Source organism: Typopeltis vanoorti, chromosome 26, assembly GCF_054136105.1.
Source record: "Typopeltis vanoorti isolate ZY-2024b chromosome 26, IOZ_Tvanoo_1.0, whole genome shotgun sequence".
In the NCBI taxonomy this organism is placed as follows: domain Eukaryota; kingdom Metazoa; phylum Arthropoda; class Arachnida; order Uropygi; family Thelyphonidae; genus Typopeltis; species Typopeltis vanoorti.
This window is the reverse complement of record NC_143574.1, coordinates 18,979,472-18,999,481: the sequence shown is the minus strand read 5'-3', so window position 1 is coordinate 18,999,481 and position 20,010 is coordinate 18,979,472. Positions and strand designations below refer to the sequence as shown.

General features: G+C 36.7%; 1 protein-coding gene across 1 annotated transcript in view; it reads right to left on the bottom strand.

Moving 5' to 3' along the window:
* The window catches only part of LOC150092380 (uncharacterized), an 83,231-nt gene that overhangs the window by 45,869 nt on the left and 17,352 nt on the right, over positions 1-20,010 (bottom strand). Inside the window, exons 3-4 of the mRNA XM_090414855.1 lie at positions 19,499-19,770; positions 9,006-9,342 (exon numbers count right to left, since the gene is read on the bottom strand). Of these exons, the coding sequence (XP_090270981.1) occupies positions 9,006-9,342; positions 19,499-19,770 (609 nt within the window). The remainder of the gene's footprint in view (positions 1-9,005; positions 9,343-19,498; positions 19,771-20,010) is intronic.

The following is a 20,010-nucleotide window of genomic DNA, read 5'->3' as shown; positions in this document are numbered from 1 at the left end:
TTGTTTGGCACTTCCAGGCCACAGGTTATTGGCATTAGTGAAACATGGCTAACAGAAGATGACATAGTTAGTGGGATTGAATGTGAGGGGTATGGTGTGTTCAGGAGTGACAGGGAGAATAAAATGGGGAGAGGAGTGTTATTGATGATAACTGATGAGCTACAACCAAGGAGGATAGAAGTGGAACTGCAGGATAGAGAAAAGAGCACATTGAGGTCATTTGGTGTGAGATTGAAACTAGCAGAACAAAATATACAGTTGGGTGCTGCTATAGACCAGGTGATGGAACAGATATGGAGATAGTATGCATAAGCAAACAGAAGAAATGAGTGGAAGGAGGGTAATTATTATGGGAGATTTCAACTATGGTAACATTGATTGGAAGGAGGACAGGACACATGGGAGGAAGGAATTGGATTTTATGCGGTTATTAAGGGATAACTATCTGCGCAGCATGTAATGGAAAATACTAGGGGGTCAGAGAGTGCTTGACCTAGTAATTGCATCTGAGAATTTGGATGTAACGAATATGACCATGTTGCCACCAAATGGTGAGAGTGATCATAGGGTCTTGACTTGGGAGGTGGCTAAAGGTATGGAATTTACAATTAAGACATGGTACATGTGGAATTATTGGGCTGGTAAGTATGACAAGCTTAGGAGTTTGATTGGTTCAGTGCCATGGCATGTAAAACTGCAAGGGCTAGATGTTGATAGTGTATGGGAGGCAGTTAAGAAGTGTTTGCATGGGGCAATGGCAGACGGTATACCTAGAGTCCGAATGATAAATCCAGTTGAGGTTAAATGGATGAATAACACCAAGCTTCAGCTGCAAAAAGAGAAACAGCTATGGAGGGAATTTAAGGAGAAAGGTGACCAGCAGGCATATTAACGGTATAAAGTGCACAGGCCAGAAGGGTAACCAGTGTGGTAAGAAAAGCAAAAGCGGATTATGAAAGAACATTAGCCATGCAGGCTAAAGAGAATTCCAAACAGTTTTTTCGATATGTCGCAAGTAAAAGGAAAAATGTACATGGCAGAATGATTTTAAAGAATGCCAATGGTAGGGAGGTAACCGAATCAGTTGATACAGTTGAATTACTGAGCGAGCACTTTGCAAGAGTATATCATCCAGGTGGTGACATTGCAGGAATGAATGAACCAATAGATTATACGGGAATTGTGGTGAATGAAGTGGAGGTGAATAGTCTATTACAAAACCTCAATGTCAATACTTCTGTGGGATTGGATGGTATACCAGCTCGTATGTCATACGTGAAGTGGCTAAAGAACAGTCAGTGCCCTTGATCATTTTTCATTTGAGTCTCGGGTCTGGTTTAGTCCCAAAGGTGTGGAAAGAGGGGAAAATAGTTCCACTCATAAAGGAGGTTCCAAGACTGCTGTTGCATATTACCGACCGATTAGCATATCAGGAATCGTCGTCAAGGTCTTGGAGAAATTAGTCAAGAGAAAAATACAGGATTGGATAGATGAAAAAAATGGGATACTGTATGGGGACAACATGGTTTTGTGAAGGGTAGATCATGCTTCAGTAACTTGCTCAAGTTTTATAACACAGTAATGGCTGAACTGGATAAGGGTAATGAGTTTATAGTAATTCTACTGGACCTTGCCAAGGCCTTTGACAGGATACCACATGGAACTCTAATCAGTAAACTGGAGCAGATGGGGATGGATATAGGGTTGGTGAGATGGATAGGAGGGTGGTTGATAGAGAGATACCAGAGAGTGGTTTATTCAGGAGTGGAGTCCAAAAGATGGCTTGTGACTAGTGGTGTGCCGCAGGGTTCTGTTCTTGGACTACTTTTCAATTTGTTCATTAACGATATAGGAAAGGATCTGAGAGGAAGTGTTCACTTGTTTGCTGATGATAGAAAGTTGGGTAGAGCAATTGTGAGTGCACAGGATGTCAAAATTTTGCAGGATGATATGGATAGTTTGGAAGACTGGGCTAGGGAAAATGGATGTCAATTTAATGTGGCAAAGTGTAAGGTTATGCATTTTGGAGTGAAAAGATTAGCAGCAGTATATCACATTGGTGGAACCATACTCCAGGAGATTGATGAGATCAGGGATTTGGAAGTGTTGGTGGATAGGGAATTGAAGTTTAGGGGGCACATTGCAAAAGTGGCTAAATCAGCTCATCAAATCACTTGGTTGCTGAAAAATACTTTAACAAGCAGAGACAAACAAGTCATTGTTCCTCTGTATCTAGCCTTGATAAGACCTCATCTCGACTACTGTGCCCAGATTTGGTAACCTAGGTTTCTTCTTGATGGGGAGGAGGTGGAGAGGATCCAGAGGCAAGTGACCAAAGATGACAGCAAGTCTATGGAATGAACCTTATGAGTACAGGTTGAAGATTTGTGGGTTGTAGAAATTGGTTGATAGGCAGAAAAGGGGAGATATGATTGAGACATTCAAATTGCTGAAGGGTTTCTATAGGATTAATTCAGATATTTTTGAGATCAGGACTGGTGGTGGGAGAACTAGGGGACATCTATGGAAGCTGGGCAAGAGTGTGGTTAGCAAGGGTGTTAGAGCTAGGTTTTTTTACTTGGTGAGTGGTGAATGAGTGGAATATGCTGCCAGAGTCTGTTGTGGGTGCCATGACTGTGAATGAGTTCAAAGTGAGGTATGATAGATACTGTGTGAATGTCGAATAGTTGTTCTTGACATGATGTTAGGGCCTCCCTCGATGAGTCTGTCGACTCCCTGGAGTTGCCTGTAATAATAATAACAATAAAAAAGATTGATATAATACCTGATCCATTGGTTGCAAAAGCGATGTTGTGTTTAAGGGCATGTAAACAACCTTGACATCCAATGGTGTTCTTACTTCAGCAAGGTTTTGAGGATGTCCAGGGGCATTATCCAAGCGAAGCAATGCCTTGGCTGGCAAATCATTTTCTTTACAGAAGTGAAGCATGGTAGGACAAAAATAATTTGTGTACCAATCTATAAAAACATCTTGTGTAACCCAAGCTTTCTTGTTCCATTTCCAATAGACTGGCAGCATGGTTTTTAGACCCTTGAAGCACGTGGTGTCTGTGAATGATATACCAACACTGGTTTAAGCTTCAAAGTTCGGGAGACATTTGCACCCAACAAAAGCGTGTCTATCTTTTGCAGCTTTAAAAACTGGAGCGGAATGTTCTTCACAGGAAATGATGGTGCATGTTGGCAATTTTTTCCAGTAGAGCCCAGTCTCATCAACATTAAAAATGAGATCAGGAGGATAACTTCCTTGTTCTACATAGTCTTGAAATTCTCTAAGAAAAGCAGCCACTGCCACATCTGCACTTGCCACCACACCACATAATTTGACACTATGGCACTTACTTCGAGACTTAAATCTCATGAACCAACCTTTACTTCCTAAAAATGTTTTTTCACCTCCATCTGTCTTTTTAAGATCCTCAAAAACTGTTTTTGCTTTCTCAGTTATAATAGCCTGCATCAAAGGAATGTTTTGCTGATTCAAGTCATCCACCCATAATGATAATAATTTTTCCATTTTTTCATGAAGTTTACCCCTGCTATAACTTACATGTTTTGCATTTAGTACTGCCATAGATTGTTGCACAGACTGGTTTATTCTATCTGCATTTTTCATAATTGTAGTAACAGTCGATGAAGGTAAGTTCATACTTCTACAGACATTAGCACATGTCTGCCCATCTTCCATTCTTGGAATCACCTCGCCTTCCACGCCTTCTTAACACCAAGTTCTGCTAACCTTTCTGCACTTCTTTTATCAGATATGGTATGTAATTACGTACTTTATCAATTTAAATATGTATGTATGTAAAAAAAATTAAATAGAATAATTTGGTAGATTCAACAGTAAAACTAGGTTTGATACATATACGTCATAGTAGCTCAGTAAACACTCAAACACTAGAGTGCCTGTAGCGTCGTTTCGCAGTCAGACCACACTACAGTAAGAAAGCACGCGTGGGCATCCAGCGTTATTGTGAATCGCCGTAAATTGAACCATCATAAACCGAGGGCTGCCTGTACTTGTATATCATAAATATGTGAATTGCACATTAATTCACCCTTCATATCTACTTATTAACATTTTTATCTTGTTTATCAGGGAGCTGTCTTTGGAGTGGGGGGGGGGTCCTTCTGGGCAGAGCCATAAGCCTTTGTGTGCTGGCAGGCCTTTGTCTGTTGCCAAACAGAGCTGAGGCTTGGCATGGAAGTAAGCTTTGCCTTTGCAGGACTATGCAAACCATAGTCCTTTGTAGGTGGAGCCAAGAGATACTTAAGAGATTTATTAAGCTACATGAGAAAGAGAGAGAGAGTCTGACCTTTTTTATGTTAATCACGAGGTTTTTTTGCAATTCTCAATCAAGGCCAAACTTGGTTTAGGTAGTGACCCTTCCATTATTGCATAGCAATAAAGATGTCCAAAAGGAAGTGTGTTGCATTTTTGAATACTCAGGCAACTGATCTGAAGTCAACAGCCTATATGTACAAGTAGCTCAGTCATGAAGATGCACAAACTTTGTTTGCTTACAGTTGGGTGAAGGATTAAACAAGAATATAATTTCTTGCCATAGTTTTATTTTTTATATCACTGATGGAAGGAAATCTTGTAATATGACATTTCTCACATAGAGGTGTGTATGTGAAAAGATATAAAAGAGTAGCTAGTAGAAGTGAATAAGAAACGTGAGCAAGTAAAAGTTGTGAGATCGTTGTCAAGGTATGATAGAAGCAAACTAAAACAGCAAGTTATGATCATATGATTGGAAGGATTTATATAAGGCGAATGGTTTGTATTTTGGATGGATTTGGAGTCAGACATCTTGAGGAAGTATTGTTCAGTAAGGGATTGGAAGTACAGAGTCAGAGAAACTGGAATGTTTGTAGGAGGGGGTGGGGGAGGAGAAACAGGTGAGTAGGTCCAAGTAACCTAGAGGTATAAGTGAGAGAGTGATCACATGATGTCGAATGTAGCTACCCAGGTTCTTAACTTTAGCATGCTGATCAACACAAGGTGTAAGCGAGATTGTGGCACAGTGGGAGTTGGTGGTGTTGTAGTTTATGTACATTAATGTCAGAAGTATTCAGAATAAGGGAGAGGAGTCTTTGGCACTAGTTAGTTCAACTTGACCAAAACGTTACAGGCATTAGTGAGACTTGGTGGACTCAAAATGATATAGGGAAAGAATGCAAAGGATATGGTATTTTCAGAGGGAACAGAATGGAGGATTGCTAATGATAGCAGAAGAATTAAAGCCAAAAAGAATAAAAGTACATTCTCAATGTACTTTTATTCTTTTGAGGCTGTCTAGCGCGAGATGAAGGCCAACAGGGTGAAATATATTATTGGTTGTTGCTATACAGGAGAGGGTATAAATGAGAATGATGATGGCATGTATTGGCAAATTAGCATGATGAGTGTTGGAAGTTTTTCCACTTGGTTATACTACAAATTAAAGATGCCAAGAAATTATATTCTTAGTTATACCCTCTCCTGTATAGCAGCAACCAATAATATATTATTGTATGATATTGTATAATAAATTGTATATTATTGTATAATATACTAAGTTTTAAAAGAGGTAAACCGTGAGTAGACATATCGGTACACAATAAATAACGGAAAAAACTCACGTAGAAAGATTATTTATTAGTATAATTTTCACCTGTGTGTCACAGGCATCCTCAGTACATTAAGCTCAAAATTAAACACTAACTGACAATTCCAAAAAATGCCACCTAAGTAGCTGGTGTAAGATAACTAAAAAGGTCAATAACTTAAAAAAAAAAAAAAATTAATACAATAAAAAGTTAGTTAAGATTAGCTGATTTGTAAAGTACTATCTCCCATAAAGGGGATAGACGTAAGCCGTCGGATCTGTTTAAGTTAGGAGAATGAAGTAGAGTTTCACATGTTTCTTTATAAAGGCGTTCCATGAGAAACTGACTTTTGTGAAGAACTCTTGTCTTTCTCCAATGAACTCTGTGTCTAGTGAAGATGGCATGTTCAGAAAGTCCAGACTTTTCAGGTTTAAAGTATTCAATATAAGATTGGTGTTCTTCTAGCCGAATAGAGGCAGATCTTCCTGTTTGTCCGAAATAAGATTGGAGAAAGAAAGGAGTTCTTCACAAAAGTCAGTTTCTCATGGAACGCCTTTATAAAGAAACATGTGAAACTCTACTTCATTCTCCTAACTTAAACAGATCCGACGGCTTACGTCTATCCCCTTTATGGGAGATAGTACTTTACAAATCAGCTAATTTTTCCTAACTTTTTATTGTATTAATTTTTTTTTTTTTTTTTTTTTTTTTTTTAAGTTATTGGCCTTTTTAGTTATCTTACACCAGCTACTTAGGTGGCACTTTTTGGAATTGTCAGTTAGTGTTTAATTTTGAGCTTAATGTACTGAAGATGCCTGTGACACACAGGCAAAAATTATACTAATAAATAATCTTTCTACGTGAGTTTTTTCCGTTATTTATTGTGTACCTGTATAATATACTGTATATTATGCAATAATATAAAAAGCTTGTACCTGAAGTACCTTCAGGACTGGGCAACTCATAGAGGCTAATTACTTCACATCACTTGCCTTAGTATCCCATAACACTGTGCATTATGGGAAAGGTCACTATCCAGACCAGTTTCAACCTTCAATGAGGTCTCATCAGTGGGAGCCAGATCCAAGTGATACCAAGGTTGAAGTAATGAAGAAGTCATATTTCCATATATGAGTAGCCAAAAGGTGTCACACCTTATTATTAAAATACTCTGGATTAGAGATAGATGTTGGCTATACATACAAATTTTTCTACTTGGTTACACTAGAAATTAAAGATGCCAAGAAATTACATTCTTGGTTTAATCCTTTATCCAAGTGTAAGCAAACAAAGTTTGCACCTGAAGTAACCTGAAGTTAACCTGAAATTTGCACCCAGTCCTGAAGTTACTTCAAGCATAAATTTTGTTTGCTTACACTTGGATAAAGGATTAAACCACCTTTTGGTTACTCCTTTTAAATCACTTTTGGAAATATTACTTCAACCTTGGTATCACTTTTGGTTCTGGCTCCCACTGATGAGACTGCAATAAAGGTCAAAACCAGTCTGGGTAGTGACCCTTCCCATGATGCATAGCATTATACATATCCGTAAGGATATGTGCTTTGCATTATGGGATACTAAGGCAAGTGATGTGAAGTCATTAGCCTCTATATACAAGTTGCCCAGTCCCGAAGTTACTTCAGGTGCAAACTTTGTTTGCTTACACTTGGATAAAGGATTAAACCAAGAATATAATTATAGCATGATAAGTACTGGTCAAGTAATTATTATTTGGATTTAAACTATGTAAACATAGACTGGGATTAAAATAATCACAGATATGGAAGGAAATGGAATTCATACAGCTGCTAAGAGATAATTAGCAGAGGCAGCATGTAATGGAGATGACAAGATGCTTGGGAGTGTGGGATCTGGTCATATCATCAGAGAATGTAACAGTAACCAATCTAGCTATGGTGCCTCCACTTGGGGAAAGAGATTATGTAGTTATAACCTGGGAGATTCCCAGACATGCAGAATTTTCTGCTAAGATAGGATAGAATTACAAAGCAGGAATTATAAAATTACAAAAAAAAGAGAGAGAAAAAAATGGAGAGATGAAATTCACTAAGAATTTCACTAAATACTAAGAACAGCAGGCTGTACTCAGTGACAAAAAAAAAAGATATACGTAAAAAACTAAAAACAGATCAGTATTGGACAAAAGATACTGAAAGAAGTGGATTGAACATATTGAAACAATGGACAGTTCAAAAAGATATTTTGATAACACAAGTTGGACGACCAAGGAAAAGATGGAATAGATTGGAACAGGCCACTGGGCCTAAATCCCTGAAAGAATGATGATGATGATGATGCATGAAATCACTGGCAGATTCCTCTATGGAAACATATATAAATGTCCTTGCAGAAACAGGAACACGAATACTCTATGAACTTAAGACATGATGTAGAAAGTTTCCAGCAATTAAATTAGCATATGATCTTATAATTTGGAGAAAGAGAAAAAAAATTATACATAAAGAGAGAGAGAGAGAGAGAGAACAGAGATGGGAAGATTTTGGACATAGAGAAGATAGCTCATAAAACAAATCTTCTAGAGGTTATTTAAAAGCACAGAAATAGAGAAAGGAGCACCAAAAAATATAATCAAAATGGTTAAGATATAAAAACTAAAGAGATTTTTAAATATGTAAGGTCATTATCATTTGAAAACTTTTAAATGAGATAACAAGCAATAAAGCAGTAGTAGAAATTATCCAAGAGAAATGCAATCATAAGTATGTTATTTCAATACTGAAGAAGAAAAGGCCATTATGCTAAAATAAGAAAGCTAGCTGGAATAGATGATATTTAACCTAAAATGATTAAAGATAAAAAAAAGTTTTGGGCAGCCAATTTAGAATGGCTATCCACAATAAACTTTTTTCCAGTTTCTTATTCATCTTTCCCTTATACATTTAACTGAAATTCTGAATGTGGCCTAATCAATTCCTTATAAAAATGAATAGCAGCTTCCTTAGAAGTTGTTCTAAATAGACTGTTCCTTATGGGTACTCATCTGTGTTGTTGATTACATGATATTTGTAATACAGCTTTGTTAATAAAAAAAGATTAAGTAGACAATCAATGATTAGCCCTTCTTCCTTTCAAATTACTCAATTTGTATTTAAATAAGATTCCACAAACAAAAAATGTCCTGTAACTATTTCTTTAATGCAATATCATTTACATATTTATCCATAATGATAAACAAATGTGAACATATGTAAAAATGTGTAATTTTTTTTCATACAAAGTATGAATAATAATCCACCTCCTGATGACAAATCTAAATTTACAAACACCATTGACTAAGGCATAAAATTAATTTAATAATCTGCATAAATTATAGACAAAAAAATACACAAAATGATTTGTACCTGTTGATCTTGTATCTGGTGTAGGGTGATGCAAAAGTGGTGACACTTGCTGAATCCTAGTTTCAATTCCAGGATGCTCAGAAAGTGAATAATGACAAGAGGTAGGGATACCTATTGGACTTTCTGCACAGGTAGGTATTGTTTGGTCAATAGTAATGGTAGCTAACATGTGACCTTGACTGGGAGATAATGCTACACCAATTGGTCCACGACGAACACCGGTAGATTGAGACATATGTGCTGGACTTCTAGCAGGTGAGAAACCATCCAAATCACCTCGTCTTCCTTGGTTAGGGCTCTGACTAGGAGAGTATACAGGGCCTTCTGTGTGTCTTCCCTGGAAAGGAGGGGGGGGGAAGAGAGAGAAAAAGAAATAATAAATGAAACTTTAGTTGAAATACAGCATTAAATACTTATTGCTTAAAAGCTTTTACTTAATAGTATATTTATTATGATTATTCAGATCCTCCATGGTGTCACCAGACCCATCAGGAAAGGTCCATCTTAGACAATACAAAAGCTATCATATCATCCTTAAGCCCATTTCTGGAGAAGTTATTTAAAAGCACAGAGATAAAAGAGCAGTGTCATAACGAGGGCGTGGCGAAAGAGGCGCCCGCCATGGGCGCAACTAGGTTTGGGACGAAAATATAAAAAATAAAAAAAATTAATAGATATAAAAGTCCACTATTTATATTGTATTTTCAAATTTCGGCAATACGCTGCTTTAGACACACAAATTCTGCAACTCATTTTTATGGGGTTAATAGTAAGCATTTAACATATTGCATTTAGTAAAATTTAACTTGTTACATTTAAATTTTTCTAAATTTTTGTCATTTTTGGGTTAAAGGGAGCAAGTTAGACACTTGCCACAGGCGTTTCATACCCTCGTTACTGTACTGTAAAAGAGTGGTGATTCTTTTCACCACTCTTTTATCTCTGCTGGTCAAAATCCTTAGTACATTATTTTCTTGACCTCCATGAAGTCTCAAGACTCATCATGGAAGGTCACTAGTCAAAATACATATCATACCACTCCTTAAACTCATCCACCATTTGCACTTTCACCACCCTCTCAGGCAATGCATTCCGTGCTCCTACCATTCTCCATGCAAAAAACTTACTTCTTACCCTTTTACTAACTATTTCTTTTTGTAACTTCCACTGATAGGTGAAAAAAGAGGAGACATGACAGAAGTTATTAAATGAGTTTTACAGGATTGACAGTGAAGACTTTTTTTCAGCACATGGTAAGAAGAGAGAGAGCAAGAGTATTGTTAGTAAGGGTGTCAGAACTTTTTTGCTTGGAGGGTGGTGAATTAGTGGAATGGGTTGCAAGTGCTTCGTCAGTGAATGAGTTTAAGGAGAGGACTCCATGCAAATCATGGAGTCAGTGATGTAATCATAATAATAACTATAATTCTCCTCATACACTTTGAAATCACCAACCTCCCCAATCCCTCTAAGAATAAAACCTCCTTTTCCAGGATGAAAGAACCCAATATATGATCATATAAACAGCTCCAATATGTCAACTGCATTGGTCACTCAATCCCATTCCATCTAACAGGATCAACTGTCCACAATTATTTCTCCTCCTAATAAAAGGAGAGGGAGATCCCTTAAGATTTCCTTGGATTGCAATACTTGTCTCTTCTCATATTTCAATTTCACCTTTCCTAGCTTGAATCATATTCCTCATACAGCTGCTCTCCACCTTTCTTTATATGGTTTTACATAACTTATTTTTAATCTGCAGTTCATGTTTGATTTAATTAGTCATCCTCTTTACACTAAATCATGTTATCTTAACCCAGCCGGCCTGGTTGGCTGACTGGTCAGAGTATCCGCTCTCCAGCCAAAAGGCTGCGAGTTTGAATCCCACCGTGGGCATGGATGTTTGCAATTGTCTGTAAAAATACTAGTGGTGGTGATGGACGGTAGATGACGTTGGTGTAGTTGCGGTCCGTTGTAGTTGGTGGACTGAATGGTGTAGAGTAAGTGCCCTCCCTTGATGAGGCTTTGAACTCCCTGGAGGGTGTTACATAATAATAATAATCTTTTCACTTGAGGAATGCAATTTGCCAGTTCTGTTGATAAATATTTCTTAACTAGCTTTCATTCGCTGCTGATATCTCTTTCTTCCAATTCCTCTACCCATGGAACTTCTCCTAGCTGATTATTATTAAATCACCTGTCTTATAATTCCACATAAATTCCTGGAATTATAAGACAGGTGATTTAATTATAAGACTTTCTCCTTGATACCAATGCATGCCTATTCATCCTCTGACTCAAGACTAGGGGCAAAAAATGGCATCTCAAATGCAATCAGATCCTCTAATGACAGAGCTAAATCTAAGACTCTTGATTCTTAGAAACTCGTGACATATTGAGCAAAATATATATATAGGAGGAATAAATTGTATTTTCTAAGTTCTGGGAAGTAATTGCTGTTAATTGTTTATAATTTTTTAAAATTAATTAATTAATTATACATCTATACCCACTTCTCTAAATTCTGATAGTGTTTCCTCCTACTGCATAGCTGCAACTGAGACACTTGATATTACATGCATGCTGTATGACTCATTCTTTATTCATAATTTAAATATTATCAATTCTTCTACCTTCTTCCTGAATGAAGCTATGATATATTGAGCAAAATATACAGGAGTAATAAATTATATATAAATTATATTATATTTAGTTTTCTCTCACGTGCGAAGCAGTTATTTAAAACATTATAATATGCCTAACCTGCATGTCTCTATTAAAAGTCTAATATCTATAGTATTATTCCCAGACGCCTACAAACCATATATTTTCCCAAGCAACTATCCCCACAAGAAGCCACTCCTGCTACTATCCATTCTGGCAATTCTAGTTTCCTGCCCAACACTTTCACTTAACCAGAGAAACACTAATATCTCTGGATGCCTATATCCTTCCATGTTCAAATGCACTCCAAGTATCCAAATATTCTAGGCCTCTCTCTTGACACATTCTTGCTATAATGTTCATTATTGCTCCTCAATTCTGTATTATCATACTTGCTGTCCTTCCTCTCACACCTTGTCACACTGCACAATTCCTAACATTAACCTTAGATCTCTTGTCACATGATTTACACTACCTCTTGCATTATTTGTACCAGCTATCACTATCACTTCATTCATATTCTCATCTTGTTTTATTGCCATAGTCACACCCTTTCCATCATTCCAGGCAAGCACTATTGTAACATTCTATTCTGAACAGCATAAATATCTGAATCTCCATATATTACTCCCCTCCCAAATCCATTCATTCCTTGCTCATTTGTATCCATCATGCTCCCTCCTTGTTCTCTCACTTATCTGTCTTCCTCATCTGTTTAACCTTTGCTCCTGTACTCTAAATTAAAGATGCCAAGAAATTATATTCTTGGTTTCATCTAGCTCCTGTACTCTCTTAACTTTTTCTCATTCCCTGGTTCTCTCATGCTCTCTCTCTCTCATTCCCATCATTTTTCTCCCACTCCTACTCTTGTTTGTCTCATATCAGTAAGCCAAGCCTTTCAAGTCTCTCCCTTCAACTCTTCTTCATACTTTCCACTTCCTCTCCAGTACTGCTTTCTCCAAGCAGCCCCCCCCTCCTCTCTTACTGTGAGAGAGTCGCTCTTGTCACTACACCTATCATATCCTTTCTTAAAATCATTCAATGTTATTGCACTCACCATCCTCTCTAGCAAAATATTCTACTCTAACCTGCTAATTTGTGTAAAGAGTATTTTATAGTGATACTACCTATTTCCCCACTTACACATCCTTACTCAACTTCCAATAGACACACTTGTTTTCTTTCCCTTTTCTTTCTGCTATCCTGCAAAAAATCTACCTATCTTACAAGCTCCTCTCACTGACCTATTCTGTTTCTATTATAATCCTTTTCTTTTTTATTTACCTTCTATTTACCAAATTGTAACTCACATTACTTCAGTATTATTATTGTTATTATTATTAAGAACACTCCAGAGAGTCAGGAACTCATCGAGGGCCATACTATTCACACTAGCTGTCATATCTGTGTTTGAATTCATTCACACTGCTAGCACATACAACATCCAAAGACAATCCATTCCAATTACGCACTATTCTATGAGAGAAAAATCTAGCCCTACCCCCCCCCCCCTTCTTGATAGCATTCATTCTCAACTTTATATTATTATTGTTAGGTGACACCTCCAGGGAGTCAAGAGAATTTTCAAGGGAGGGCACAAACACTACCGCTCTCTGTCTCCACCCTCAGTCCACCAACTACAATGAACCACAACTACCATCATCATCTACACTAATGCCATCTACCATCCACCACCACTAGTATTTTCACAGACAATCACAAACATCCATGCACACGGATTGATCGAACACGCAGCCTTTTGGCTGGAGAGTGGATATGCCAACCACTCGTCCAACCAGGCTGGCCATGGATGGCCTTGTGTTCTTTTCCCACCCTCCATAAAATGAAAAATTCTATCTACTGAAATTCTCTATAATTATAACCGTTTCAAAAGTTTATAAGTTTCAATCATATCACCTCCTCTTTATCCTCTTTGCTAGCATCTGCAGCCTACAAATTCTCAATCTGTGGTCATAATCAGAATTTCACAGTCCTGATATAATTTTTTGATGCTCTTCTTGGCACTTTCTCCACAGTATTAGAATCACCACAGAAACCAGCCAGCAGACCAGACTTGCACACAATAGTCCAAGTGAACTCATATCAAGGCCTTGTAAAGAGGCAAAATGACTTCCTTATATTTAAATGTCAAGATATGTTTTAGCATTGTCATTATTCTCTGAGTTGTATTTACAATTTTCACTATATGACTCTTGAACTTTTATTTCCTGTCTACTTAAACTCAAAGATCCCTAGCCGCATCGGTTTCTTCAAGCATAATCTGACCAATATAATAAAACATTAGGTATCTAATCATCCCAAAGTGAATGACCTTACATTTACTAACATTAAACTGACAACCATTTTTACATGCTCACAATTCCAGCCTATTCAAATCATTCTGCAAGTACAGCATATCAGCAACATTACCCTACCTATCTTTGCATCATCAGCAAATAGCTCTATCTGGCATATCAAATTCTTCCCAATGTCATTAATATACAAATTGAATAACAATGTACCAAGGACTGACATCCTCCTGATGAACATGATATTCCTTCCACATCATCTTTTTCTTACAAATCTTTTACCTAATTAGATTACACATCCATTTCACTCCTATTCTATTTATTCTTCAAACTCTAGGGGTGCATTTCTGATATTGCATCATTTAAGTATTTTTTAAACACTTCTCATGCACTGTTGATATCCTTCCCATCCAATAACTGATACCATGGTACAGAACCCAGCATACCCCTCAGGTGGGCATAATTTCCTGCTTTGTAGTTCAGTGTGCAACCTTTTCTGAATGGAACATTCAAAAACTTAACCACTTTCAAAGTGAGTACTGCATGATCACTGTTACCAACTGGAGGCAGAATAGTTACATCTTTAACTGAAACCTCCTCTGACACTATAATCAGATCCTTGAGGCACACCACTGGTTAACTTGAATCTTACAGATTCGCATCCCCCCATATACGACTTTTTTGATATCTGTCAGTCAGTCAGAAATCCTCTTATCCATCCATACCAGTAGTTTATAATCAATCCCATATTCTCCAATTTATGCAACAGTCTTCTATGTTGTATTCTGTCAAAAGCCTTAGTAAAATCCAAAAAGTAAAATCCATTCCCCTTGTCTAATTCAGTGGTAACATTATTATAGAATGTAAGCAAGTTGCTAAAACATGACCTTCCTTTAGTAAACCCATGCTGTTCGTTTCAAAGTACAGATTCACTGTCAACCCATTTCTGAATGCAAACCCTAACCAACTTTTCCAAAATCTTCACCACTACTCCTGACATGCTGATTGGTCAATAGTTGGATACATCAATGTTTGCATCACCCTTGTGCAATGGAATTACCATACATTCTTTCAACTCTTGTGAAATCTTCCCTGTTCTGAGACTCAAATTATATAGTAATATAATAAATTTAGTTTAATTCTTTATCCAAGTGTGAGCAAACAAAGTTTGCCCCTGAAAGTATCTTCAGGACTGGGGTAAGGTAGTACAACACTGGACAACTCGTTGCAAAGGCAGAGCAAGCTTACATCACTCCTATCTCAGTATCTCCCATAATGCAAAACACATCTCCTTGCGGATATGTATAATGTTATGCATTAAGGGAAGGACCACTACCCAGACCAGTTTCGACCTTTATTGAGGTCTCTTCAGTGGGAGCCAGGCCCAGATGTGGAGATACCAGGCAGAAGCAGTAGCAAGGTCATCTCTACCTATAGGAGTTGCCACCTTTTTTTATTAAATAACTCTGGATTTAGAGAAAGATGTTGAAAGTTTATTTTTCACTTGGTTAGACTATAATATATTTAGTTTAATCCTTTATCCAAGTGTGTGCAAACAAAGTTTGCACCTGAAAGTATCTTCAGGACTGGGGTAAGATAATACAACACCAGGCAACTCGTTGCAAAGGTGGAGCAAGCTTACATCACTCCTATCTCAGTATCTCCCATAATGCAAAACACATCTCCTTGCGGATATATATAATGTTATGCATTAAGGGAATGGTCACTACCCAGACTTTCTGCCTGGTATCTACACATCTGAGCCTGACTCCCACTGAAGAGACCTCAATAAAGTTCGAATCTATAAAAAAACTCAATAAAGGTGGAAACTGGCTATCACTTCTGATAGCCAGGTATCACTAATGCCTACAATATGAGGTCCAAATACATTAACCAAGGCAACAAACTCTTTCTGATACTCCTAGCATTTGTATACAGACATAATAAATTACCTCTATGCTCTTTTGTATACACTTGTCTGTGGTCTGCATGACACAGTTCAACAACTTGCAGATCTCAGTTCTTATCTAGTGTTATGTCCTCACTTTCCGTATAATTCTTCTTACTTGGCTTATATTATTTACTTCGTATCTATATCGTTATTAATTCCTTAATTCAACACTTTCTGTTAGAACCTTAATTATACTTCATTAACTCTTTAGTTTATGCAGTCTCAACATTTACCTTGGGCCGTTAACAACTTTAAGAATACTGCACGTGGGTAGAAGATAAAGAGATTCCCAATGGATAATGGCAATTCCTTTGTTTCAGTGCTGGTTCTTTCTTCGGATTCAGGGAAAATTTCTATTATACTGCGCCATCCTGAATCCTAGATTTCTGAACAATGAAAAATCAAAGAACTAGAACTTAGCATAGCACACTATCCCTAATTTCTTAAACTATATGAAGTAGTTCAAACCTCATCTATCTCTAACTCAGTTTGCAGTTGTAGCCTCCCCTATAAATTACCTCCCACCGTGGTTCGATTATTTGCGAGCGGTGCAATAGAAAATAATATCAGGCAAGTCAACTATTGAATCTAGAGAAAACATTTAATTAAACTAGTCAGATTACATATCATGAATAGACTTTGGCACATGTTTGCCTCAATCTCAATGAAAAAACATAATTATCTAACCCTTCTTGCTCTCTCTTAGCATGTATAAGTATCAGTTCAGTTAAAACATTCTATCAAAGGTAAATCATGAGCTTAAACTCCACAATACTAAAGGTTATTCATTCATTGACATTAAAATTAACCCTAATTTCTTCATTCATGTCTCAGAGTTACACTGCCCTCTTAAACTATATCTCTAAAGTCCTTGCATAAAATTCACAACCTTCTAAACTTAATGTCCAACGGTAATAATTACAGTCTTTCTTCTTTTACACATTCACTAAAGACTAAAGTTTCTACTTTACCGATTGCTGGGGAACTATTAGAACATCATACATATCATGATATAACATCTCTTCCAGGTCCACCTTCCATTCTGCTTGGTCTGCATTACCCCACTGAATGGTCCAGACTGGATATATCTCTGGCGGCGAAAGCAGGTGCTCGCCGTTCACTGGTCATCTGGCTCAGCTGTCTCTACGGTAATCAGGAACTCAGCTCCGCTGGGCAATTCCTTAACCGACGATCTCCCAAGGACTCCCCAGCATTCTCCCACGATCTCTGCTTTGACCATCCTTCCAAGGAACGGGGACAAACATCGGCAAGCAAAGAGGACAACAACAAAAAAAAAAGGCCGTGAGCTGGCGCTGCTTCGCTTCGCTTTTTAAATCCCGCACCCAACACTTCCTTACTACGTCATTAAGTTTCTCCCTCTTTGCTCACATCACCTTACATCTCCTAGCACCTAGCGCCATAATCTCCCCTAGCATGCTCTTCGGTGGTGGTGTGTGGTGGGGGGGGGGGGGGAGACCACATGCTCTCCTTCCACCATGCACGTGTACTTGGCATACATGTTTTGCTCCTGGTTATCGGTACTTAATCTGATTAGCCTTCTCCCAGCCACATACAAATATTTATAAAATTTTAGCAAAGTTTAAACAATGGACTATTCACAGTAAATATATTACAACACTATGGACAAATAAATAGACTCTTAAATTATTATTGTTGCTGGTAATTTACAAGCAATTTTATTCATCTGATATATCAGTATATGCCAAAATGTAAGATGCATGTTAAGTTCTGAAGAAAATATAAATTAATACAGTTTCAGTTTCATTCAGAACTTAACACTAGTTTCTTACTTATGCAGAAATTGTTACAAATGCTTGATGGGTCCAAACTGGACGAACACAGAATCATTCTCTCTTCATAATCATTTCCATAATAATAACCATTCCCATCATTATATCTCCACCTTACAATAATTTCCCTCTCTTAACTTTACAGAAGTTAAAGATGTTAATGAGCTGATATTCTTATCTAGTAACATAATTTTAATTCACTTAACAACTAGTGTAATACACATCATATTAGAAAATTTCTAAGAGTTTAAAAAAAATGACAACTGAAGTCTCTGGAAAAAAACATTAAGTTGCTGAAAAATTGACAATAGCTATTGGAGTATTTAACAAAATGTGCAATAAGAATTTCTTCCTTGACTTTCTTGCAAATCAAGCATAGATAAACATATCTACTTAAATTAACTCAAGCCCACAAATGAAAACATTCTATTCATAACACTGCTTCTATTTTACAAACAATATAATTTCATGTAATTCAAGTTTGCTTATGTGTTTGGGTTAGACAAGAATGTAAATCTTTGCTTGCTACAATTGTAAGTGTAGCAAGTAAAAATAGTTTAAGGATAGTATGTCTTTGTAATTATAAAAAATGATTTCCAAAAAATTTTTATGATAACTTGGGTAGAATTTATGAATAGTTTTAGAGTTCAATTTGAAGCAATGCATAAACACTTATTAACAGCTACTTTCCATCTGACCAGAATTACAAATAGCACATATATAAAACTTTGCAATGACCAGATGGGCTCTTATGAAATTTGTATTTACAGATGTACATATGCAAAATGTCAAACCATCCCCATTTTTGTTTAAAATCAGACAATTTTGAGTTAAAAAAAAAACTATATAAATTGATATGAAATTATATGTAACATTAACCCAGTCTCTAAAACATCTAGACTTCGATGAATTAAGGGGCATTCTTAATTCAGCTTTCTAAACATCTATATAAAAATAATGCTGCTCATGTTTCTATTAGAAAAGGAGATGTGAGAAACAGTTAAATCGTGAAATTATATGATTTAGTCAACTTCTTTAGGTAGGTTAGGTACCTTGGAGAATAACTAGAAGAGAAAAGTGAATTCTAAAAGGGCAAGTTGTTTAGAAAATTTTACAAGTCAATATAAATTGCAACTGCAGCATCATATCGTGCTGTGGAAATTATGAGAGAGAACGAGAACAAAAGATCAAGTAAAGAATTGTTTTTAGTGATCGAGTCATCATATTTCATCTCTTGGTATATATGAATTGCACACATAATTATCTGAAATAAAAATCCACACTCATTCATCCAAACATACAATAGCTAGCCCAAGTTGTAACTCAATCTGCTACACACAAGGGCAAAGTTCTGAAAAACACCTAGAACAAAAATGAAGCAACTGATATAACCACAAAAAAGAACATAGGAACATAAGTTGCCTTCATAACTCTGCTACTAGTATATTCTTTCTTGTGGTTATATCAGTTGTTTTAATACAATTTTTGTCTAGGTATTTTAAGCACAACTTTCCAGACCAACCTCCTCATATAAAGCCAATGGTGTATATGAGGAGAGAAATTTCTGAGAACAATATGAATAATATGAATTAGAGGTAAAGCAGTAAGTGGAGACTTACAATGAGCCTGATGACTCCATGGAAGTCACTGTAATAAGAACTACTATTTATTCAATTTAATTTGAATATGTAAAGCCAAATATATTTTCAACACACTGCATAGAAATGTATAACATAAAATAATGCTGATTTATATTACCTGAAGAGGGCTTCCAGATGGAGAGTATACAGAACCATCACTACTGTTGCCTGCAGTATGCCGAGACATCACAGGACTGTGGGTATACAACGAAGAGGTATTGGTCATATATCTTCCCATCAGAGGACTTTGTGCTGGAGAGTATGAAGATCGTGAGCTGGAGCTACTAGTTGGCCTTGTTAAAACAGGGCTAGGACTTTGGCTACAGTGTTCTCTACAGGCAATTATGTGTCTAGTTTGAGCAGGACTTTGATGGTTAATTAAATGTGATTCTGAATTAAAAAAAAAGAAAAAAAAAGAGGAATTATAAAGTTACCATGAAGGAAAGGATAATTAGAGGAAACTAGGATTAGCATTGCTACATATATGCTCAGGTATATATATATATTTAAATAAATAATTCACACAAATAAAAATTAACTAATCTTCCTCGAAAGTTTTAGCTCTGGATTCAACGACATTATGATAGGAGTTTTCTTCAAATTTCCCATTAATAATGAACAGTATAGCTG